Source organism: Giraffa tippelskirchi, chromosome 1 (genome assembly GCF_054371585.1).
Source record: "Giraffa tippelskirchi isolate mGirTip1 chromosome 1, T2T-mGirTip1v1.2.pri, whole genome shotgun sequence".
In the NCBI taxonomy this organism is placed as follows: Eukaryota; Metazoa; Chordata; class Mammalia; order Artiodactyla; family Giraffidae; genus Giraffa; species Giraffa tippelskirchi.
Window position 1 is genome coordinate 165,569,071 of NC_137275.1, and position 25,752 is coordinate 165,594,822.

Consider the following 25,752-nt stretch of genomic DNA (forward strand, 5'->3'; position numbering starts at 1 on the left):
AGGAAATAGTCTGGGATGATCATTTCTACCTTAAATTGAGAGAAATGCTAATTACCAATAGAATGAAATGGAGACCTAAGGGTAAGATTTTTTTTTTTTTTCACCAAAGGAGTTAGAAAAACATGTCTCAATAGATAAGAGCCAGAAAATAAAACAACAAACAGTGAATAATGATAGAAAGCTACTTGCTATTATTATTAAAAACAATAGTCACTAGGTCTGATCTCATACTAATTATTTTAAAAATTCTGAAAGTAAGGTCTTCTTTCCCCCATTAGATAGAGGAAGAGCAGAGATGCATAGCAGAAACATAATTAGAGCTGGTTGCCCAGGAAGGAACTGGCAAAGTTGAGATTTAGCCCAAAGACTAAATTGCCAGCTCTTCACCACTCCTCTGAAGGACCTGAAAGAGAATTTGAGAAGTGAATTACAGTGTTCTGATTACCATGGCTTTGTTGGAATGGCCGCCTCCTTGGAACTCAATGGTTCCAAAAGCATCGGTGGGGCTGAGTTGAGTGTGCTTGCTGATGGACCACTTCTCAGACTGGATGTCATTTCGAGAGAGGCGACTTTCATTTTTCTCATTCTGAAGAACCGAGATACTGGGAGTGAGGCCAACATGCTGGCCTATTAGACGCCCACAGCAACACCTATAATGTAAGAGGTCAAAGTGAACCCCTTGTATTAGTGACAACTGGAATACACATTTAAGGCAATCTGCTGGAGAAACCTCCAAACTGTAGCAAGCCAGCAAGTCAGTTTTCAGGTGGAAACCATATGTGGCATACCTGACAAATGGTGAACTCAGGATTTACTTGACAAATTAATACACTTCTTTTCTGGCCCTTCCTCATTTTGCTCTAGCTGTAATGTGCCTCCCATCTTTCCGAACCCACCCCCTTTCACACCAGCCATATTGTTCAGGACTGGAACCTAAGAACGAAAGCCCTGTAGATTTTTCTACTTCTCACTCCTCCCATCTATTAAATCTTGCACAAAGGCCACTGAACAGGTTTAAGGGGAGAATTTCAACAGGTACATTTAACTAAGGACTTTCACTCATATGTGAGTAAGAATCTAACTTGTCTTTTCCCAATTGACACTCACTGTCAAATATCCAATTCTGAGAATAAAAATTTACAACTTAACTTTTCTTGAAGAAACAAGAAAAAGTTATTCATAAGATATCTGAAAACAAAATTTGTTTCTTTCATCATGAAAACATTGCTTGTACTTACTACTAGCATTACTATGACTATTAGCAATAATACTGATATGTAGTTACCATTTATTAAATACTAACAGTGTGACATTCATTGTATGGGTACAATATTATAGTGTTAAAGGTATTCAAGGTTGTACAGCTGGTTTATATGATTCCAGAGTCTATTATTTTAAACTACTTCATTATATTGTCTTTTCATAAAGGCATTTCCAGATATTCATATATTACTTTATCTCAAATGCTTCATACTTTCTATACTTTTGATCATCAGGAAGTAAGTAGAATTTTAAAAATGTTCTTGAATAGAAATCTGAAGGTCTGCAGTCTAATCAGTAATCTGCTAGGAGTATCTCATTTAAAAGTCTCTTTTTCGCTGTAGCTGAGCATGCTGGTAAAAACTAACCATTTTGATGAAATGCTGGAAAGGGAAACCACACTAAATATATATATATATATATATATATATATATATATATATATATAAATATAAAATCCATTCTTACAGACAATGATGAATTCCCTCCCTGAGGGTGTACCTGTTATTTTGTACAGGCTCTCAGAGAATTAACTACAGGCATGGCATATTATATGGTGTGTATATATAAGATTACTTCAAAGATATTCAGTAACAATGAAAAAGTGATCTTTAATTTCACATCGGTTCTCTTGCAATGGATAGTGAGTACTATCATAGTTTTGTTCCCATAACTGCTACTTCAAGTTCTTGCTACATTATAAAGACAGCAAGCTTACCTATGGGGGTCTTTGGTGCTGGGGATGATGTGAACACATTCTCTTTTATAAAAGGCTCTTTCTATCCAGGACTTCTGAGCCTGAAAAAAAGGAAGAGGAAAGGGGAACACAGCCTTTAAGTATTTTTGACTAGAAAGCAAAATTCCATAAACACTTAACAGACTAATATCTCATAAACTGAATTGAAAGTGTTGTTACTTCACACATAAATGCTGCATATAACAAAATCCCTTACTATCAGAATCTGCTGATTAGATTTTTTAACGTTATAATATGAGAGTTAAAAGAAAATGACCATAATAAAAAATGCTGGTAATGGAACTATATACAAGTTTATAATGACTTCTGAAGAACAGAAAAATCATGCTATTTACAGAGAAAACAAAAGCTATAGAGCAGTATGTTTGTAACTCTTTAGATAACAAGTATTAGTGGAAGGAAGAAATATACCTAAATAAGCATAAAGTTTTCATGGCTGACACTTCCATTAGATTTTCTTTATAGAAAGAAAGAAAAATTGTGAGGAAATTACATAATTCAAGCCCTAATCTATCACCATGCTTTCACTAAAATCCAAATTATCAATGCTTGAATATGGAAGGGGAAAAAGGAGATGGAAACATAAGGAAGATAAATTCCTTCATCACAGTCCAAAATTTCACAGATAATGCCTTTGGGAGGAAAGTAGATGCCACATTTTTTGGCATCCCACATGCCTTTCAGCACACGAAATACAGCTTCTTAGAATGAACATTGTTGGGACTGTCCACACAGCAGCCTGGCCACTGAGATTAGGTTCCCAGAAGGATAAAGCAAGTTCCAACAAACTGTACCATCTTTGTTCCCAAACAGTGTCCATCCTTAATCCCTTAACCCCTTTCTTTACCAGCATTGCAAATGGTTTAGGAGTCTCCTATGAAATCCAGTAAACTATTCAGAAGATTCCTTCTCTAAGCGAGTGGTTAAGATAGAAGTTGGTAGAGTAACATGTAATGTTATTTCTACATGGTGTCATCTTCTATCTAACCCAGGATCAGAACAAAATTCCTACTTTTAAAATATGCAGAGAGTTTGGGATTGACATGTACACACTGCTATTAATATATTTAAAATGGATCACAAACAAGGACCTACTTTCCTGTGTAGAGCATAGGAAATTCTGCTCAATATTCTGTAACAACCTAACTGGGAAAAACACTAGAAAAAAAAATATATACATGTATATGTATAACTGAATCAATTTGTTGTATACCTGAAATTAACACAACATTGTTAATTAACTGTAAAGTAAAGTAAAGTGAAAGTCGCTCAGTCGTGTCTGACTCTTTGGACCCCATGGACTAGACAGTCTCTGGAATTCTCCAGGCCTGGGTATTGGAATGGGTAGCCTTTGCTTTCTCCAGGGGATCTTCCCAACTCAGGGATCGAACATAGGTCTCCTGCATTGCAGGCAGATTCTTAACCAGCTGAGTCACCAGGGCAGCCCAAGAATACTGGAGTGGGTAGCCTATTCTTCTCCAGGGGATCTTCCTGACCCAGGAATTGAACAGGGGTCTCCTGCATGGCAGGTGAATTCTTTATCAGCTGAGCTAAGAGGGAAGCCCTAATTAACTAGATTCCAATATAAAGTAAAAAGTTAAAAAAATACATACAGGGCCAAAGTGTAAACAAGCTGTTTACTTGGCCTGTCTCAGTGACCAATGTTGACTGTTTCAAGTCCCTGTTTTGTTGACTATAACTGATACTAACTCTTCTAAGGACCCAAATGGCTGTATAAGTTGTACTAAGGACTTTGTCCTCAGCCCCTTAATACTGCATCTCTGTCCTCTTTCACAGTGGAGTCAATGTGAGCATGTGGCACTGAAGGCAATAGTTGTCTTAGATGCATAAAGAAGCACATTTTGAAAGTAGCAACACAGTGGATGCTTGAGGGGTACAAAGGACCAGCATCCTGTTTCAGTCATGGTTATAATTGGGTCGCATAATTTCTGAGCACTTATACATTGTCCAAATGTAAAGGAGCAGCCACTCTGCCACAGAGATCCTGGGTCCAGGTGACCCTCTGCACTGTCATACCACAAAGGTAACATTTGCAGTTCTGTTTGTAATTTCAGCATAGAGAAAGCTTCAGTGTCTATTCTCAAAGTTTTTCTTCTCAAAAATGTAGGAAAAACTAGTGGCTACATCTTTGCAGCAGAAATAAGCTTAGCAGCGTAGATAACCAGTCTTTATCTTCGTAAAAAGCCTGTAAATTAAACTATTCAGAGGCTGTGATTTTTTCCTAGGAACTGAATACTTTCTTTGATTATATCTCTTGGCAGATAGATGGTAAAAATATTCCTCTCTGGACATCTGAAACCAACTTTCCCTACACCTTGGGGAGCAGAAAAGGGAGAGCATACTTTCACTTTTTGGGGGCCCACTTTGGCTGGCATTCAGAAGGATCTTTTGGGAAAGCATCTGGGAATTTCAGGGAGTGCTGATCAATACTCTTTGAGAGAAAGTAGAATGGCAGTATGATGGGTAGAGAATGATGTCTGAAGTTAGAAAAGTGGTATGAATGAGACTGCAGCTTCAACAAAGACATATAATTTCTCTGATCCTCAGTTTTCCTCATCTATAAAAATGGGCACAACCATAATGCCTGAAAGACAGAGTTGTTATCATTATTTAGGTAGCAAGTTTTCACTTCCAGAAGAGGAACCAGTCTTACGTTGGTCTGGTACTAAAAGTTCAGATAAAGGTTTAAATGAGAAACACTATTAAATTGCCATAGCAGATCTGACCTAAATTGACTTTATGTCACACTGGAGATGATATGCTCCCAGAAGGCCTGACTGTCTACAGACAAGGTATCCAGAAATTTATTTAACTTCTCTGAGCCTTTTCTATAACATGAGGATAATCATAGCTACTTTGGAAAATTGTATTAATCAAAGTAGATGATTCAGTGTAAGCATTTAGCACTTAGTAGGTGCTCAGTAGGTAATAACAGTGCCTAACTTTTATTTGGGATTTAGCATGTGCCTGGAATTGTGCCTTATATATATTATCTCCATGGAGCCTTATAAGAACCCCATGGGGGAATTACTACTATTATGTCGTGTCTGTGTAAGATGTAGCAAATTAGAAGATTGACTTTGAATTTTTGAGCTGTCTGACTCCAGAGTTCATACTCTTACCCACTCTGCTCAACTGTCTCTCCAAATTAGTCGTTATTGGTATTAAAATACCCTAGATCTGGGCAGGCCTGGGAGTGCCCTTGTAGAGGCATGTCTGAGAACCAGGTCACACTTGCAGCTTTCCCCTCCTTATTTCCTCCTTCCAGTTCCCACAAGTGAAGTAATCAACGCTCTATTCTCTGTTCCTCTCTCTCTGAGGTCAAGGATTGAGGTGGGACATTAGGCAGACATAAGAACATAAGAAAAGTAAAAGAAGGAGGTATCATTATAATGGCTACAACAATGAAATGTAATCACACAGGACTCCCACCCTGAGAATTTCAAGGGCACCTCCATTATTTCTCTCACTTACAGATCCTGGTTTCAACATGGAAGGTCCTAGAAGCTTTACTCAGATGGAGTGTAGTAAGACTGACTGCATATGGATTGCTAACTTGTTTGTTGGTCTTTAAGTAATTTGACTTGCATGTGGTTTAGCAACTTAATTACCTTCCTAAAGGTGAAAAGTTACCTCATTGTCAGCGAAGGGATTAAGGATCAGTTTCTACTTCTTATTATTAGCAAACTAACAATTTCTCTTACAAAGGCATAGAAAATTGGGTGGGGGGGAAAGGAAATGTAAAAAAATTTTTTCCATCATTCATGATTGAGTTGGATTCTTTTTTTGAGAAAGAAAGCATAATATATAACAGAAAGAGTACATGTAGAGCATACAAATTAGCAATTCTACCAAACATCATGTACAATTTACTATGCTTTATTGTGGGCTTTACTTTACTGTGCTTTTATTCAGTCTTAAATGTAGATGGATATTATATTTTTAAAATCATTTTCCTGGCATATTTGGTGTATAATCATGATTTAACTTGTCCCCTAAACTAATTCCCTTTTCCTTTGTTCAAAGGCTTTGAACTACTCTTTGTGAAGCTTTATACTTGGCTGCAACATCCAACTAAGTTGGGTTAGAATGGCTATCCTTGATGTTAGAAAGCATAAAACAGTTTTGACATGCCATGTTTCTAGTTGACCCTAATTCTCTTTTAACACAAAACTTCAACAGTGTGCCCGAAAATCTTTCCTTTTAAAATATGCTTTGGAGGACTCCTGTACTCTTAGAAAAGGTGACTGCTACCAGCCCTTATAAAATCACTTTTCTAAAGGTAGAACGGTCACATTACCATGGCTGAGTTTGTGAAGGGCTATTTTCTTTCTTGTCTTTCTGTATTATCAGTCATGTGTGACATATAATAAGGAAGTATTTTTCAAAGGCTAAGAATTAAAAGACATCTTTTTCAAAACAAAAATAAGGACGTTCACATTTCGAACAAAGTATATTACCCTCAAAGAATAAAGTACATATGAATTTTGAAAGTCAATTGTACAGTCAATAAATCATCAAAATAATAGGAAGCAAAAAAAGAAAAAAAATTAAGTTGTTTCATTTAATGTTTCAACTGTTTTTCACAAAGACTCTGCTATAAACGTTAATTCCTGAAACTTACATGACTCTTCTTACCACCTACTCCCCACTCACTATAGAGTTAAGACTGTCTCCAGCCAGGAATAGTAACTAAATCTGCCTCCAGAAAGCCTCGGAAACTGCTATTGCAATCCCCCCATTGGTAGAGCAACTTCACAGAAGGACACCAACCCAGACCAGTAATCGCACATTAGAAAAGAAAAAGAAAAAAAAAGAGTTCACTAACTTCTTAGGAGCAAATTATGAGCAAAATTTTACCACGTTCCTCATTTTGAGACTCTCAGGTTTAAAATTTACACTCTGCCCTAATCAGAACAAAATATCAAAGACTCCAAGGTACTGAATGTCTGTGTTCATTTTTACCTTTTGCTTTTCTTCAACATCTCCCTGGCATTCCCTGGGTCTTCCTCTAGATGCCCAGATCCAATACCGGGAAGTTGAACAAGAAGAAAATGAGCTGAAATCATTTTACCTGAGCACTGACTCTGAGTGGTGGCAAAGGCAGTCCCACGAGCAGCTCCTGTTGCTTTCATTTTGCTGCATCTGGGGTTGGTCATCCCGTTAATAATGCTCTTATGACCGCCCACCGGAAAAAAAGTCACTTGCCGGGCTCTTCCCCCAAGAGACGTTTCAAGTAAGCAATGAACTTGGGCAGATTAGCCCCTTGGAATGTGCTGCTTTGGGATTAGCCTCACTAAGAATCCCATGGACATTCCCTTGCAGCCCTCAAACACTGCTTGATTTGAACATCTAATCTGACGCCAGAAGAAAAACAAATCCCCGGAGAGATCGGATTTAACTGGCACAAGTCCTGACAGGCTCTCCCCCCTTTCCTTTTTCCATTTTCAGAGAGAAGCCTTGTGAAAGTGTGATAAGGTGTTCTGAGTTCTGAAAAGTTCAACTTTGGAAAGCAAATCCTTCTAAAGAAACAGTATATTAATGCTCCAAGTGGTTTGAACACACAAGCAGCATTGTTCGTTCCTCCCCAAAGGATGGAATGATAGCATTTCTTTAAAGAGGAACTGCTAAAATCTCTGAATGTTTCAAAAGAATAGTTGAGTCCCTGAATGTGAGCCCAAGGAGAATAAAGTTGGGGTTTATCAGTGATGTTCCACAACTTCTGAAATGTCAATAAATAATAATAATAAAACTGATCACACGTCTTATCCTGCAGCCCCTCCCCCACAACTGTAACTGTGTGACTAGAAACCTACACTCCCCCATTTCCCTATTAAAAAAAGATGAGCTGGGACTGTTATAGCACATGGATGCAGGCTGGAAGCAGCGGATTTGTGATGTGCTTATCTGGGGGTGGGTGGGGTGGGGGTGAAGGCAACTTAGAAGTTCTTGCTCACACAACACAAAAGAACTCTTTCAAATATCTTCCAAGAGTAAGTTTTTTAGATAACAGTATTTCTTAGCTAGATAAGTGAACAAACCGGGTAGAAGAGAGTTCAACTTTTAACAAGGCAAAAATATTTTTTAAAAAGTGAGTATGTGAACACTTCATCTCCAAAGGACTTATCTCTTCTTGCAGATGGAATTCAGGGCTGAGAGGTATGTTTGTTATCAACTCTGTGGGCTGCGTACCTGTGAGGACAGTGGCACTTTGAGCTTCATTTTCCCACAATCTCCTGTCAAAGTGCCTGCTATGTGTTATGGGGGCACCCCCTGAGAGTCACAGTGTCAACTGGGTGACTCATTTCTATCTCTGATCAGGATCAGGTCCACAGCCTTCTCCCTGCCTTTCTGCAGTTTCCAGGATGGATCTTTCAAACTCCCCCATCTTCTGGTCTCTCACTTACCAAGGTTTCCCTGGAGACAGCAGGTAACAAATTACTAAGTGACTTTCAACTGAGGAAACATTACAATAAGCAAAATGCAAATGAATCATCAGACTGAACGTTAGCATTAAACACTAGATGGAGAAGTCCCTTTGACAGTCTTCAGCAGGAGAATAGTATGTGGTGATGGCCTTAATAATATGCATACCCTTATTTCTATGCAGCTGTAACACTCCTATGCCTTTATTCTTAGGGAATCATCAGAGATTTGAGCACACAAAGGTGTTCACTGCAACATTTTTTATAATACAGAAGAATTGGAAACAAAAGTCCCTCAATGGGAGGCTAATTAAACTATAGTTCATGCTGTTTGATGATCACAGTCAGGTTTCAGAAGACTATGTAATCACATAGAGAAATATACATTTTTCTATTGTTAGCTGAGAAAAGCAGGACAAAATTGTAAGTAGACAATGATTACAAATTTTAAATAGATACAGAGATGGGAATATACTAAAGGGAAAACTAGTTAATTTTTAATTTTATTTTTGTTTTGCTTTTTTATATTTTCCAAAGTTTTCTCTCTTTTCTGTAACTATATATTTATAGTCATTAAACTATATTCTTTGTGGCCAGAAGACTTCCAGATTTTTTTTCCAACTGTTAAGCACGACCTTAGGATAATGGTGCACAGAGAAAAGGGGAGGGAGGAGGTGGGGAGGGAGAGAGGAGCAGGGAAGGGAACAGAGAAGAGGAGGAGAAGGAAGAAGAGGGGGAGGGTTGGCCTGCAGGCAAGTATCTGAGAGACTCTGACCTCGCAGTTGTAGATTATGAGACTAAAATTGGTTACAGATAATCCTATGTCAGAAATATTTGAAAAATTCAGCTTTCTCATCTTCCTTCTTCACTAGATACTACTTCAATTCTTCATCTGACCTGAGTTCAGTCAGATCCACACTGAATCTTGTAAATATTGCCCATGTATGTTTTAGCCCTATTTTCTCTAGTCTTACTTATTTTTTGTTGTTTTCTTTTTGCTTATTTTTTCTTCCTAGAGAGAAATATTTGATAGGGACAAGAATATGAGTCACCTTCCATGAACTTTACACCAAAGACAAAAATACTGTCACCAGAACCACGAGCATTCTAAGTGAAAAAGGAAACCCCAGGTAAACTCAGCACAGCATTTCTTACCTATAAGGTTACAGATGATCTTCAGGACCCTTTGATTTGAGAAGGTAATTAGTTCCAAAGAGATTTTAGCTCTGGGCCACACTGTCCATGCGGATCTTTTAAAAATCCTATTCATTACCCAACAATGCAACTCCAACTCCTGACAGGATACATCACCAGCCTCTTTCAGATGTAGTTTAGAGAGAATATAATTTGAATACTAGCAAGAGGAAACCACAAGTGTAATGCAAACTGTGGTTATTCTTCACTCCTAACTTTATGTAATGACAGATTAACTTATTCTCCCAATTCATTATTAAATAAAAAGATCACACTTGACTATATTAAAAAGTTTCCACTGGTACATAACTCAAGTTGAAAAAATGAAATCAGATTTTCTACAAGTATACATTAGACTTTGACAGGGATGATTTGTATTTCATTTTTATAAAGATGTACAAAGCACTCCATTCTGTGATGTCTACACTTAACAACAACGACATCAACAAGAGAATGATATAGAGGAGGGCTCAGTAAACATTTTCTGTAAAGAGCCAGATGGTAAATAATTTAGATTCTCTGTGGGTCACACGGTCTTTGTCACAACACTCAACTCTGCTGTTGCGGCACAAAAGCACTTGTAGGTCATGAGCATGGCGGCATTCCAATAAAACAAGCAGTGGGCTGGAACGGGTGTGTACTAATCAGTCCGTGCAAATAGAGAAAGGGGGTAGCCTAATGGGACAGCAGGGGAGGGGGTGATGGTCCTAAGAACCAGGCTTCCATGGTACCAGCACTAGCTTTTCTTGGCTCTTCCTCAAGCATGTCAGGCAAGTTCTCAGGTACCTCTACTTCTGTTTTTCCTTCTACCTGGACAGCTGCATCCTCAGATCACCCACAACTTGCTTCATCAGTACACTAGGACCACCTGAGTCATCATTCTCTACTCTACTTCTCTACTCCAACTTCCCTTTCTTTTCCTCAGCTCTTCACATTACCTAGTCTTTATGTATTTATTGTCTATGTCCTCCACTAGAATGTAAGTTCCTGAGCGTAGTGATTTTATTTTGTTAGTGCTGTCACTCCAACACCAAGAACTATGTTTGGGATGTAGTCAGCACACACAGGTGACTTAGGGACAACATTTGATTTACTTGTACATCAATTCCTCACCTGTAAGATGATGACATCAGATGGACTTGGACTCATGTTTCCTAAAGGTGGTATCCAGATGCATTTTTCTTTTAACAGTTGGATTTATAATAATATATAATATTTAAGCAATGGCTAAACCTCTAATTTGACAAATATTATTGTTTGGAGACATCATATGTTTTCTTTTATGGAGTTATGAAAAATGAATCATTAAAATATTTAATAAATTAGGTTAAAAATGATTTGAAGATAAAGAATTATGATGGTATCTCGTAAGCAAAGGAAGTTTGGGAAACACAAGGCCAATTTCTCTTAAATGTTCCTTGTTTTTATTCTAATGTATGTCAATAAATGTATTGTGTTCTCTAATATTCAGAGCTCCCATTGACCTATAAAGTAAAACAGTGCCAGAGAAACATGACAAAGCCAGTGCCTCTGAAGCATAATATCATCAACATGGTTTTCCTAAAACAATCAACCAGGACATCCCTTGGTCAATACTCTTCTTTGGTTTCCCATCCTCAACAAGATGAGACCAGTTCAGTATTTTAAAATGTTCAGGATCTGCCTCTGAAACTATCTATTCAAATCACTCCATCTCCCTCCAATCTTTAAACACATTATGTTCCAGTATACTAGGTTATTGATTGTTTCCCTAATGCACCATGCTGTGCCATGCTCCTCAACCTTTGAATACGCTGGCCCATTCACCTGGAAGGCTAGGTTCCTGCTTCTATGCTGAGCAAACACCTGTTTATTCTTCCAAAACCTGCACAAAACATTGTATTCTTTGACAAGCTTGGCTGACCACTTGCCAGACAGAACGAATTACCACAACTACTGATCCATTTCCATACCTTGCTCACACTTCCATTAGGAGAAAAGTCATATAATTTTAAAATTATTTGTTTTCATGTCAAAATTATAATCCCCCACTGCCTATTTCTGCTACAAACACACAGTATTCTGAGTCTATCACGGCATAACTGGAGTTTTGAAGCCTTGTCCAGGACACTCCCCTTCTTCTTCCTCCTGTTTTTGACATTGTTTATGTGGAAATATTAATTTCTCATTCCTAATTAGTCAGAGTTGGGGAATAATTATTTGTGAGTTATTTACACTAAATTATTTTAATTACTATAATTAGCATATAAATTATTAAATTATTTGTACTAAAATTCACTTTATAGCCTCTAAACTTAAATCATATACACCATAACATAAAGTTAAATTAGATTATATTTTTACCACTAGTTAGGCAAAAAATTCAATAAATCATGCTTTACAATTATAACTGAAACTCATCTTTTGTCAGTAGGTCATATTGCATAAATTATACCTAAACACATGCAGAATTCTACATAGATTTACTATGAATATATATGAATGTTAACCTCACAGAATTTTTATAAACAAAAATATATATCACATTTCTTTGAAAAATTATTTTATTATAAATCAGTAAATTATTGCATAGCAGTAATATATTACACTTATAAAGTATTTTACAGATCACAAATGCTTCCTCACATAGTATTTTATGCAATATTCACAATAACTCTGTAAGGTAGGTACATAAAATTCCATTATAAGAATTAAAAACTGGGGCCTACAGAGGTTTAGTCTCTCACTAAGTTGTACATCAGCTATTGGCTCAGCCTAATGAGCCAAAGTCCTTCTGCTTCTATAGGATACAGAGGGTACAGAGAACCTTGCAGCCTGTATATTCCAGGACTAATTTTAGGGATGGTGAGTCATTTTTTCCTTCTTTGTGGTGGGATAAATGCATTTTAATTATTCTTATCTTAATAAAAATATATATACACTTCATCAAGCCTAAAAGCCTGCTGAAAAAATTGAAATGAGGATATAGACTTCTATTTCAAAAGTATCCTATTTATGATCAAGGATTAGACATCTGCTTGAATATAATAGCTGTTTCCATACATGGTGACATAAAAAATTAAAAGTTCCACACACACTTTTAGCAACTTTACTGCTTTCATTGACCAAAAAGCATAACTATAGTGGAGTCAGCCATATAAAACTGGTCTAGGCTGTAAGTGTGGGAAATACAACTTTGTTTTCTGTCAAGTAAATGCAGAGCTAGGGTGATGTAATGTCATCCTTTAAGTCCTTAATTCTACTTAGCTTTCACAATTCATTCCAGCACCATTCTCATTTTGTCAGAAGCCAAAGAAATGTGCTGAATCATGAAATTGGTACATTTTGTTAAGTAGAAACATGGAGTTTATGTGACAAATAATATCATAGATTCAGAGGCTGATTTTTATTTTGTTTGTGTCTTTTGCTCTGGGAGGATGAAGATGTTAAGAAGAAAGTGACAATGGATAAGTAGCTGTACTTCTATTTGTAGTAGAGTTCTCATATAAGGATTAACTACTTAGGAAATCAGTCTCTCTCTCTCTCTTATTTTTATTATTTTTAGTTTATCATCAGTCCTAATTACTTTAAAGTATTTTGGGTAAAGAAACAGATTCTTCTTAATCAATGAGTGATTAAGTTCAGTTCAAACTCTTTATCCTCACAAGGTATAGACAAATTTGGCTGCATGATTTTATTTCTGAAATCCTGATTTTCTTTATCCATTCAAAGGCAGAGCCTAGTGGAAGCATGGCTGATTAAGAGTCCCGAGACACGCATCCTAGCCATGTCTTGTTGAGTCGTTTAAACTTGGGGGAGGACTTACTCTTGGTGATCTTCTAGGTCAAGCTCTGTTCTCAGAGCTAAGGATTATGGGAATCAGAACTTGAGAGCACTGTCATTGGCTCCTCATTAATGTATACAAGATAGGTGTAGAGGTTACTTTTCTGAAATAAGAGAGTATTTTGTTTTAATTTTTACAAATTCATGAAACCGCTATTCTTTTTATAACAAACAAAAATGTAGCAGAGCACAGTTTTGAGCTTACTGAACACAAAGCACATAAGGAGATTTGAATTAATAAATAATCCCTGAAAGAATTCTCCCCAGACTCCAGCCATTCTTAAGAATGCCTCTGGTTTAGCAATCTGGCACACATGTCAAGTCCTAATTCTTTTTCAATAAGACTTCAAGTATTATTAAGACATTATCACAATTAATTAATAACTTGACATTTCTAGTTCTGCCATTGAGAGAGTTTTCAAGACCAGAACTTTGTGTTCTCTTGCCCTCATTCCCAACCAAACAATAAATCAAATTCTGATGATCATTCCCATCAGAATATGCAGAGTCTGCCCATAATTTGTAATTTTTTTAACCCAACAATCAAGAATTACTTAACTGGAGAAACTGAGGCCAAATCAAGACCATTTTTATCACCAAAAGTGAGTTATAAGCAGATTGGTCTAGCAATGTAACTGTAAAGCTATTCCTATTACTCTCTGGAAATGAATAATTATTAGATATTAAGTTGTGCTTAGTCACTTCAGTTGTATCCGACTCTCTGTGATCCCCTGGACCATGGCCCACCAGGCTCCTCTGTCCATGGGATTCTCCAGGCAAGAATACTGGAGTGGGTTAATGCAGCATAAATGTATTTCTGTGTGATAGTCATTTTTCTCTGTCAAATTACTAGATTCTCTAGCAGAAAATAAAGCCATCCACATAAATTCAGCCTCTGGTTATGTTGTACTAATGTGATAGTTTAAAGTTTTCAAGGTCATTAGCTTCTATATATTGGCAATGCATTTCCTTACACACTCCCTACCAAATCCTATATCTTTTGACTTATTCCTATCTTAGTACGTTAATATAAAATTTCTCTGAAAGACTTTAGGTCCTGGAAGATACTAACACATTTATTAGCTTTCTCTAAATATATTTAAACTTGATGCACATAGAAATGAACAAAAATTCAAAAGTAGGTGTAAAAAATATTAGTAGGTAGTGCAGAAATACAGATTAAGTCTCTAAATTGTATTCCATTGGATAGCAATGTGATTTTTTTCTATTTCCTTAGCATCTCATCCTCACTCGGATGTAGAGAGTTCATTCTTTGGATATTTGATGCCAAAATGAATTTCTGATAGCAAAACACTTCTGAAAGAAGCTATGCTAATGAAGCTATTTTTAAAAATGGACTGTGCTGGCTTTCTAATTGGTCCCCTTAATTCATTCTCCACCCAGCGAAAACAGTGATCATTTTTTCCTCTTAATTAATAGACTTTATTCCTTAGAGAAGTTTTAGGTTTAAAAAAAAACTGACCAGAAGTACAGAGAGTTCTCAAATATCCCCTCCCTCTACTTCTCACCATGGTTTCCCATATTATTTACCATCTTGCATTGCTGTGCTATCTCTGTTCTAAATGATGAGCTGATTATGATATATATTCATTACCTAAAATTCACAATTTACTTAGGGTTCACACTTTGTGTTGTACAGTTCTATGGGTTTTGCCAAATGCATATCGTGTATAAATCATTGCAATATCATATTGAATAGTTTTATTAATGATCTTTTAAAATGATATATTAGCTCATGGCATTCCATCTCCCTTCCCCCATATCATTCAGTGACTCCATGACTCTTTGAATAAAATTGACATTCCTTAGCAGGTCTCACATGCCTCGCACAGTCACATCCCACTTACTACCTCCATCCATGCCAACCTTCTTTCAGATCTACAACTGATCCATATAAAAAAGTCAGAAGAGTAAAACTGTCATGATAGAATTTAGTCTTTAATTTGAATACTACTTTCTGATGGGATACAAACAAATAATATTTATGACCTAGTTGGAGGAGGTTGTGAATGATTTGACATCCACATTTCTGAATAAATTTTCAAAAGTAGCAATTCTCCACAGATTTGTTTAATTTGATAATGAAATTTATTTTAAGATTCCTGTTTGGCATATGAGAGAGAAGTATGATAAAGATTTTGAAAGTAACATTAATTACTGAAAATCATGGAGCAGAGACTATTTTGATTCATCTATTAATATAAACTCCAAACCCTAAATTTTCAAGAGACCTTAGGTCCCTTTCTCCAATATTTAGTAGAAAACTAACTTCTTCCTGGTGAATGGCACCCTGCTTCTAGCTGGTGATATAATGGCAAATGAAAATCATAAATGTGCACACTTACGTGAAATTTCTGACTCTGGAATGCTATTCTATGTGTTAGAATACTATCTGTGACCAGTCGTTAAAACTGTCACTATAGGTAAAAGCCATCACATCATGGAAAATAGATGGGGAAACAATGGAAACAGTAACAGACTTTATTTTCTTGGGCTCCAAGATTACTGCAGATGGTGACTGCAGCCATGAAACTAAAAGATGTTTACTTCTTGGAAGAAAAGCTATGACAAACCTAGACAGCACATTAAAAAGCAGAGACATTACTTTGCCAACAATGGTCCATATAGTCAAAGTTATGGTTTTTCCAGTAGTCATGTATGGATGTGAGAGTTGGACCCTAAAGAAGGCTGAGCACTGAAGAATTGATGCTTTTGAACTGTGGTGCTGGAGAAGACTCTTGAGAATCCCTTGCGTTGCAAGGAGATTAAACCAGTCAATCCTAAAGGAAATCAGTCCTGAATATTCATTGGAAGGACTGATGTTGAAGCTGAAACTGCAGTGCTTTGGCCATCTGATGTGAAGAGCCAAATCATTAGAAAAGACCCTGAAGGTGAGAAAGACTGAAGGCAGGTGGAGAAGGGGATGACAGAGGATGCGATGGTTGGATGGCATCACTGACTCAATGGATATGAGTTTGAGCAAGCTCCGGGAAATGGTGAAGGACAGGGAAACCTGGCGTGCTGCAGTCCATGGGGTTGCAAAGAGTTGGACAGACTGAGTGACTGAACAACAAAATAGGTAAAAGTATAAAATATAATAGTGATTTTCACTCACACATACACACCCAAAATCATACATTTCTTTTTTTCAAACAAGTATTTCTTTTCCTTTCTACTTTTTTTTTTGACATATTAATACTAATTTTATTAGGTTGGTGCAAACATAATTACGGTTTTGGACTGTGAATTTTAAATCATTAAACTAGGCTCAAACACATCTTTATTAATCAAAATATGAACCATTACAATCAACACATTTTGCCAATGAGAAATAACTTTGTTTATTCCTGTAGCATGAAAATCCATGCTTTGGGATTAGACAAACTCTTGAAAAGCATTTTCTGCATCCTGCTGGTTGTGGAAGCACATTCCCTGCCAAAAGTTGTCAAGATGCTTGAAGAAGTGGTCATTGGTTGGCAAGAGGTTAGGTGAATACGGTGGATGAGGGCCCAATTCACTCAACTTTAGAAGCATTGGTTTTGTGACGTGTGGTTGGGCATTGTCATGAAGAATTAGGCCCTTCTGTTGAACGATGCCAGCTGCAGGCATTGCAGTTTTTAGTGCATCTCATCAATTTGCTGAGCATGCTTCTTAGATGTAATGGTTTCAATGGAATTCAGAAAGCTGCAGTGGATCAGATGGGCAGCAGACCATCAAACAGTAACTATGACCGTTTTTTCATGCAAGTGTTATTTTGGGAAGTGCTTTGGATCTTCTTCTCAGTTCAATCACTGAGCTGGTCATCACCTGTTGTCATATACAATCCACTTTCGTTGCATGTCACAATCCAATCAAGAAATGGTTCATTGTTGTTGCAAAGAATAAGAGAAGATGACACTTCAAAATGATGAATTTTTTGATTTTCGGTCAGCTAATGAGGCACCCACTTATCAAGCTTTTTTTTTCACCTTTCCAATATGCTTCAAATGCCAAATGACCATAGCACTGAGTTGACACTGAGTTCTTCGGCAACTTCTTGTGTAGTTGTAAGAGGATCAGCTTCAATGATGGCTCTCAATTGTTGTTGTCAACTTCCGATGGCCAGCCACTATGCTCCTCATCTTCAAGGCTCTCATTCCCTTTGCAAAACTTCTTGAGCCTCCACTGCACTGTACATTCGTTAGCAGTTACTGACCCAAATGCATGTTGCGAGTTGTCTCCGCTGCTTTACAACCCATTTTGAACTCAAATAAGAAAATCACTTTAATTTGCTTTTTGTCTAACATCATTTCCATTTCCATAGTCTAAAATAAATATAAAATAAACAGCAAGTAATAAGTCATTAGCAAAAAAACATAAAGCAAAACATGTACATTAAAATGATGAATAATATAATCACATTTACTTAGAATGCATTCCAATATCAAAAAGCAAATTTCAACAATGCAAAAACCACAATTACTTTTGCACCAACCTAATAAATACTGCCTCTACTTGAGGCAACAGTAGATGAAGAATAAGGATGAAATGTGGGACTCATGTTAACATACATGTGTGTATATGTTCAGATTCTAACATTAGTTATTTGAAACTGAGTTATTATAAAAGTGAGCATATATTTCTACAAATGTACAAATCTAATATTTTATAGGAGAGAATCAAATAGAGAAAATAACCTCCTGTGCTTACAGTTGTAATGTATAAGTCTTTCAGTTCAGTCTCTCAGTCATGCCCAACTCTTTGAGACCCCATGGGCTGTAGCATGCCAGGCTTCCCTGTATAAGTGTATGTATAAGTCTTTACATAGTCATTAAGCATAAGATGTTAACAGAAGCTTAGTCATGAAATTGTTAATTGTACTTCATTAAAGTTGATGCTACCTGGAACTCTGACTGCAGTCATTATATGGAGAATTTGAAAATGGGCAATCAGAGGTGTACTCGCTTATTTTTAAATGAATTCTCACAAGCATTCAAGAATATTTGTTGAACACGAACTTTGTACAAAGTTCTTTTAGTTGATGAGGTGGTACAAAATTTATGAAGACCTCCTATTTACTTTTAAGTTTATACTGTATTCTAGAACAATGCTTCTCAAATGATTTGTGGTGAAGGACCATTTGAAAAACTTTTTTCAATCCATTACAAACTCATAGTTTTGTAAAATGCCATAACCTGATTACGCAGTTGGATTTTGTGGCAGTGGCAAACCACTATAAAAATTTCTAAATGTTTATTCTCAATTTTTGCTCCACTTATTATTCACAAACAGTTCATGGACCAGCAACAATTCATGGACCATAAGGCACTACTTGATGAGTAGTCCATGAACCCGCAGCATCTGGGAACTTGTTCGAAATGTGGATTCTTAGGACCAACCCAAGACCCACTGAATCTGCACCTGTATTTTAATAAGATTCCCACGTGAAAAGCACTGTTCAGAGGGAAATAAATCAGAGGAATGAAAGATTACAATATTTAATAAAAGCAATAATAGCAAACAGATTTATAGCCCTTACAGTATGCATGCATGCTCAGTTGCTCAGTCATGTCTGACTCTTTGTGACTCCATGGATTGTAGCCCTCCAGGCTCCTCTGTCCATGGGATTACCCAGGCAAGAATACTGGAGTGGGTTGCCATTTCCTTCTCCAAGGGATCTTCTCAATCCTGGGATCAAACTCACATCTCCTGTCTTTCCTGCATTGCAGGCAGATTCTTTACCACTGAGTCACCTGGGAAATCCTACAGTTATCCATACACTAGATTAATTAATTTCATATATTAACTAATCTGATCCTCATAACAAACTTGTGAAGTTAAATGCTTTCATAATGATAATTTTGCAGGTAAGGACACCAAGGCAGTAGAGGTTAGGCCTTTAGTTCAATGACACAGAACTAGGAAGTAGAACAGTTACAGAGGGTGTCAAAGGAGGAAAGCATTAACTTTGTCCAGGACAGGTGTTTGAGCTGGGTCTGGCACAGAGCTGACATTCCTAGAATACAGTAGGCACTTAAATGATTATGGGTGCATTTTACTAAATTAGCTAACCTTTGTTCTTCCTTATCTCCACAGTTTCAAGGAGGTGGTTTCAATTTAATTACCTGTTCTCATACTCCACACTTTAGAAGTTAGCTCAAATTGTTCTTTCTTCTCCTATTTCCCCTGTTGCCATCTTTATAGTGAACGTGTTTGTTTCCTTCCCTGAGCACCCTTGTACTTTGTTTATTCTCTGCCCATTAACACTTTCTGTCCTTAACAGTGTGCAGCTAGCCTATGTCCTCAGGCTCACATAGGGGAGGCACCATATCTATTTATGTTATTACAGTCTTCTTGAACCTCAAGTGTCTGGTACATCAATAAATCTTTGTTAAAATTATCGGTAATATAAAGTTACCAAGGAAATTGATCCTTCAATTGTGGGTGGAACACTCTTTTACGTGTTCAATAATTAAATGCCTTGTTCTCTAGATTCCTAACATATTCAGCACCAGTAGAACTGTCAAGTCTTAAAACATTGGCAACTGTCAGTTTTAAAGAACTGCCAGTGAATTGACTGATCACACTGATCACACACCCATGCACACTGTGTATGTGTGCATAAACACATATATGCAACCTTATGGACTGGAACCCTGCAGGCTCCTCTGTCCATGGGGATTCTCCAGGCAAGAATACTGGAGTGGGTCACCATGACTTTCTCCAGGGGATCTTCCCAACCTAGGGATCAAGCCCCCATCTCTTATGTCTCCTGCATTGGCAGGCAGTTTCTTTACCACTAGTGCCATCTAAGAAGCCCCTGACACATACATACACATACCATTTTTTAGTTGGAACCTGGTAGGCACACACCAAGTCCTACTTTTACCTATTTTGTATTACAAAAACATGCTGGAAAGTACTGAAAATAAATAAATAAATAAAAATGTAATATATCTCCACCCTTCCTTTTGTTGGTATTGTAGTTTGTTAGTGCATTTTCAGGACAATGGGTCCACAGATCATTCTTGAATGCTTGGATCTTCAAATTAATATTCTGTAGACTAAGGATAAAATCTTAGAAAAGTTCTGGATTGTCAAATGCTATTTTGAGTGTATGCAGTCTTTTCTTAATGTCAGTAGATGTCATTATTTAAATCCAGCCATTTGTTAAACAGTATGATTGCCCATTAATTATATTTTTCCACTGAATTTAGACATGTTATACCTTCCCTCTGCTCAAAAATTTTCAAGTCTTAGAAAATACACGCTGATGGAGATGATTTGAAAAATATTTTTGATCAGCATAATCCAAAATAATAGAGAGGATCAGAAGTTTTAATATCTAGGAGTTTTTAAATGACAGTGCTTGCTAGATTCTGTTATACCCAGATAGAAAATTCTGTATTTTATAATGTAAAAACAAAAAAACTGTGCCAACAGAATTCTAAATGGATAGATTTTAGTAAGCATTTGCATGTGTGTGCCTTGGACAGGTTTAAATGATTAATTAGTCCATAAACTTGAGGACAAAAATCTGAAATGCTTTGTTCAATTAATTCTATGGCTCCCTTTCTTTGTGTTCTTAGGTGCATGAACCCTTCCCTCATCTGTACTGTGCTGTTCACTATTTAACATTTAAGGGCTAACTGATGAGTTCTTCATGGCATTGTTACTATCAACTTCAGCTCCTGTGTCAGACATCAATACGAGTCACCTGGAGAATACCTATGTGAATCCTAAACCACTCAGTGATTCTGTTCTAAGAGTCCTCCCTTGTCTGGACTGTAGAAATAGAGGGATGGAATGGTAGCCAGCTGGTGTTCCCATCAATGACTGGGGATGAAACATTCTATTGCCTCCATTTCTCCTTTTGAAAACGTAAAGGATGCTGCTTTATTACCTCACAAGGTACTGTGGTCTGGATTGATAACATGATAACAATCTTATATTCTTTGAATGTCATATGAAGACTTGTTTCACAGAATGCTGGCTTGCTGTATGCAGAATAGAACATTCTTTTTAGGCTTTCTTTTTATGGTAGTAGGTGGCTGAACTTAAGCAGTTTTAAATTACATTCTTGTTTGATTTATACCTAAATGTTAATTTTCTCTGGATTAAAAAAGGCACTGTATGAATTCATGTGACAAAACACACACACACACACACACACACACACACACACACACACACACAAACTGTATACAACCACCTAATAGGAATTTTCCAAGATTTGAGTAACATGGAATTTGATTACACAGTGCATTCTGGGGCTCAGCCACAGTAGGCTGTAGATACCAGGCAGGCTGATTATGACTTAAGCATTGTTTCAATGTGATTTTGCAAAGGATTTCATTTAATGCAGATTAGTAAGTTTATTAAGCTGTTGATAATTGAAGCCTCTTAGGTTCAATAAGTACCATCTAGAGAGGTAGATTAGTGGGGTTTAATTTGTTGCTCTCAAATAGCAAACAAAGACTTAGCAGAATAATTACATCTCCTCTTGTGAACTAATAAAAGGCGACATAACAATGGTGCTTTTGGACATTTCTGCATTTCTGCAGTTTCCTTTAGGGCACTGCCTATGGAGTTTTACGCATGTCTCAAGTGACACCAAAACCTGTCACCTATGAATTATGTTATTTGCAAATAAAGATTAGTTACACGAAATGTGAGCTATGAATAGAAATATTCTCTATAGAGCAATCTGTGCTCGACCTCAGAACTTTTCTACTATTTCCTAAAGCTTTCTGTTTATTCCCTTGTCCAGATTATAAGTACCTCAAGGGTGGGGGCTATGCCTCTCATCTGATTCCTCAGCAATTAGTACCATATCTGGCATATTTAGCACTCAGTCTGTTTGCCTAATAAATAATGAATTATCTTAAATAATCAGAAGTATGCTCTAAAAATAATATTATCACTAAGTTTTCAAGTTCTACGAAGTTAGTCTTAGCCAAAGTATAAAGTTTCTGCGTTAGCCAAAAGACTAAGAGTCAACATATGAAAGAGACTGTACGAAAGAGTAAAATGATAATTTATTACCCAATAGATTCTTGGGCACACAAAGCATTCAGCCTAATAGTTGACCAAATAAATTAGTATCTTGACATTACCCAGTCCTCACTTTAGCTGATTTGGTTACATGCATTTGGTGTCATCTAACAATGAAGAGAAAGGGGACTCATTCCTCTGTGAATGCTAGGTTTGCTACATTTCTAACAGAGTCACAAACTAGACAGTGAAAAATGCTACACTGAGGGCAGCTAATATAAATAGCATTTCCTAACAGGAAATGCCAAAGCTGTTTGGAATGGTAACAAATATGTTTCTAGAAGTAACCTTGGTATTCTTTTTCTTCCATTATTGGATATTAGATTATCAGCAAGACTGCAGGTGTTGAGACTCAGGCCTTAGGAATCACTGCTGGTTTCTGTCTTCTTCATAGGCTTTTCAGCTACTTTATTTTCTCAGAATGACACCCAAACTTCAAAGTTAGTGAGACATTTTGAGTATTCTGGGACCTTCCTCAAAATTAGTTTTAAACTTAATCCCCATCCTGTGTCTCCCACTTCATATTATTGATCATATGAGGTCTACCTTGACTTACTGGTAAAGTTCTCCCTTGAAAGTGACTTTGCAAGGATGGTTTGACTGCAGGTCATGGCAACTATTCCCAATGACTATATACATCATAAAGAGCAGAGAAAAATGAAACCTGATTCTGGTCCTTCATCTGAGTGAGTGGTGGCTTTGCTTTAGACTGGGTATCATTAAACCATGGACTCATTCCTCAAAACAACATCCCTAGATATCTATGTTCCCTGTAACACTTAACATAATAGGATGGTAACAAACTGTGAAAAGACACATATATAAGAGTACTAAAGACAGGAATTATGGGGAAGTACTCAAACCAGTGTACTTCCTAGAGATCTCAGTCAGTGCCCATCTGTCCACATGTGCCCATTTTTATTATGAGACCATATCCTCACCCAGTATCCCTGCACCACCCACGGCTGTAACTGAACAGACCAGTGGACCAGTGGTCCAGAGCAAAGGCGAGCCATTACCTTTGACTTATGGACTGACACTCAAAGAAAAGCTGATGAATCATAGTCCTTTTCTTGATAATCTGAACTTATACGCTCAGAGAAAATGAAGCCAGGAACCATGGGGATCTAATGCAGAGACGTCTTGAGGTAGAGAAAGTTCCAACTTGCTAACAACACAGGTATAAGTAGAAACTCAGAGAGGGGAACGTGTATTATCAGAGTACTACACCATAGTGCCTGTGTAATTAGAAGCAGAAGCACTGTGTATAAGAAAGAAACCAGGTAGACTATGAAAGACAAAGAGACGGAGAGAGTAGTCCTGCTTCCTGATGGTTGTCCCATTCCAATTCTAGTCAATCTCTAAGCTCACAATAACTTCCTCTCCCCTAACGTGACTTCAGTGATTCTTATTAGAACAGCTAGGAAAGGTAACAGTAAAATCATATGAGCCTATAGATACCCAAAATGCTGATTTCTTCACAGTTAACAGATCCTGCTCTCAAGTGCTGCATCTCGTTTGCTCTACCTGAGCTCCATGTTGGAAGAAACCGACGTTGAGGGAGAAATGACTTACTCAAGGTCACACCACAAGCAACTAGCAGAGCCAGTAATAAAGCCAGCTCTTCTGACCCAGACATCTGTGCACTCCGGTCCATCACATTTACCCTCTGTGGAAGGCAGAGTCCGCTGGCTTATAAGAGAGTATTTTCTGTCTCTGAAAAAGAGCTGATTTGTAGGACAAGTACAAAGAGGCTGACATATTCTTCTTGTATCGGGTACATGACCCTAGTTGTTATTTTGCTTTTGGAAATAGTTATAGTGTTAGTTCTGACATCCATGGGTCTTGGATGTCCTAACATTTCAATCAATGGGATTGAATTAAAGGAACTTGATTTTTAGCATTTGGGTAGTTGTTTTCTTGGCTGTACTGAAAAACATATTTGGGGGATCGTTAAGATATATAGAAACATACATTTACAGTGAGATTCATCCTCTTTTGGTCTCCATCCTTTGTTGCTGCTCATAATAAAAGGCTTCCTAGTGTATCTTTCTGTACTAGGGGGTGGTTTACAATGCTCCATTGCAGGAACAGTGCCCATGTGCAAACCCATTAAGTTGCTTTTTTACAACTTATTTTGTACATGTTTTCCATATTACAAAAGTTGTGCTAATTCATTGAGGGTCTTTTAGAAACAGTTTCGCAGGAAAAAAATATATATGTGTGTGTGTGTGTGTGTGTGTGTGTGTGTGTTTTACCTCTAATCTAGACCTCCAACCATAGAGAACTCTTGATAACATGTTGGCTCATGTTCTTGGTGGAAAAGTATAGGATACCCCAGAAGCCTACAAGGAAAATGTCTGATTTCTCCCTGAGGTGCAGTGACCTGGTGAAAGCATGCAGAACTGAATTAACCATTCATCTGAGAATGTGCTGACCAGGCATGTGAGGGCAGAACTAGTGAAGGCCCCAGCATGGGGCAAAGTGTGCCTGTGGCAAAGGTACTCCTTATTATAGAAGAGATGTGGCACTTTATACAAATACCCCAAGGCATATTTAAACAAATACTCCTTCTGTCTTCCTGCAAACAGAAGACACAGCTATGCTTTTGTTTTTGCAATATCCTAAATAGGCTTGATTTATGTTCTCGCTTCACAGAACTGGGAGACATGCATTTGACTAACTTAAGTGATTAAAAAAAAACTAAGATAAGCTTGGAAATAATTATAGGCAATATAACAATTATATTATATAATAATAATTATGGATTAGAAAACAGGTTTAAGAGTAAATGACTTGAAGTGGAACTCCTGCTAAAAATTGTCCCAGGAGTTTGTGAAAAATGCACATTATATTCCCTTCCTCACAGATTTGCATCTGTAGGCAACAGTGGGTCTGCAGTATCTCATTTCTTAAATAACCAGTTAATTCTGTGAACTACTATCTGATCAACAATAGTATCATTTGCTGTTGGTCATTGGTTAGAATTGGAGTTTCTCAATTGGCTGTTTATGTTTATTTGCAAGATGCAAAGCCCACTGCCACTGCCTAGATTAGGTTCTGTCTCTCACTCTAAGTTTCTGAACAGGCCTCTCTCTCTGTGCCCCACTCCCTCACCCTATTCCATCCTTTGCAGTGCCATAAGAAATATCTTCTTAAATTAGAAATCTTCAACCTCATTACTGTTGATACATAGGGCTGAATAATTCTTTGCTGGGT

General features: G+C 37.1%; 1 protein-coding gene and 1 long non-coding RNA gene across 24 annotated transcripts in view; one reads left to right on the forward strand and one right to left on the reverse strand.

Moving 5' to 3' along the window:
• The window catches only part of TRPM3 (transient receptor potential cation channel subfamily M member 3), an 885,588-nt gene that overhangs the window by 281,140 nt on the left and 578,696 nt on the right, over positions 1-25,752 (reverse strand). For 16 of the 23 annotated variants that reach the window (XR_014057945.1, XM_081505094.1, XM_081505047.1 and 13 more), the window contains exons 2-3: positions 1,979-2,058; positions 446-650 (exon numbers count right to left, since the gene is read on the reverse strand). Coding sequence is in view for 20 of the 23 variants with exons in the window: in XM_081505047.1 (XP_081361173.1) it covers positions 446-650; positions 1,979-2,058 (285 nt within the window). In the remaining 3 variants the exon portion in view is untranslated. Of the gene's footprint in view, positions 1-445; positions 651-1,978; positions 2,059-7,003; positions 7,186-25,752 lie in introns of those variants that run through there. The other 7 variants (XR_014057943.1, XM_081505085.1, XM_081505081.1 and 4 more) reach the window with 2 other exon arrangements.
• Positions 518-24,436, forward strand: LOC145511573 (uncharacterized). The gene is made up of 4 exons (XR_014057962.1): positions 518-657; positions 9,480-9,593; positions 21,069-21,390; positions 24,018-24,436. It is a non-coding gene; the product is annotated as an uncharacterized LOC145511573 (long non-coding RNA).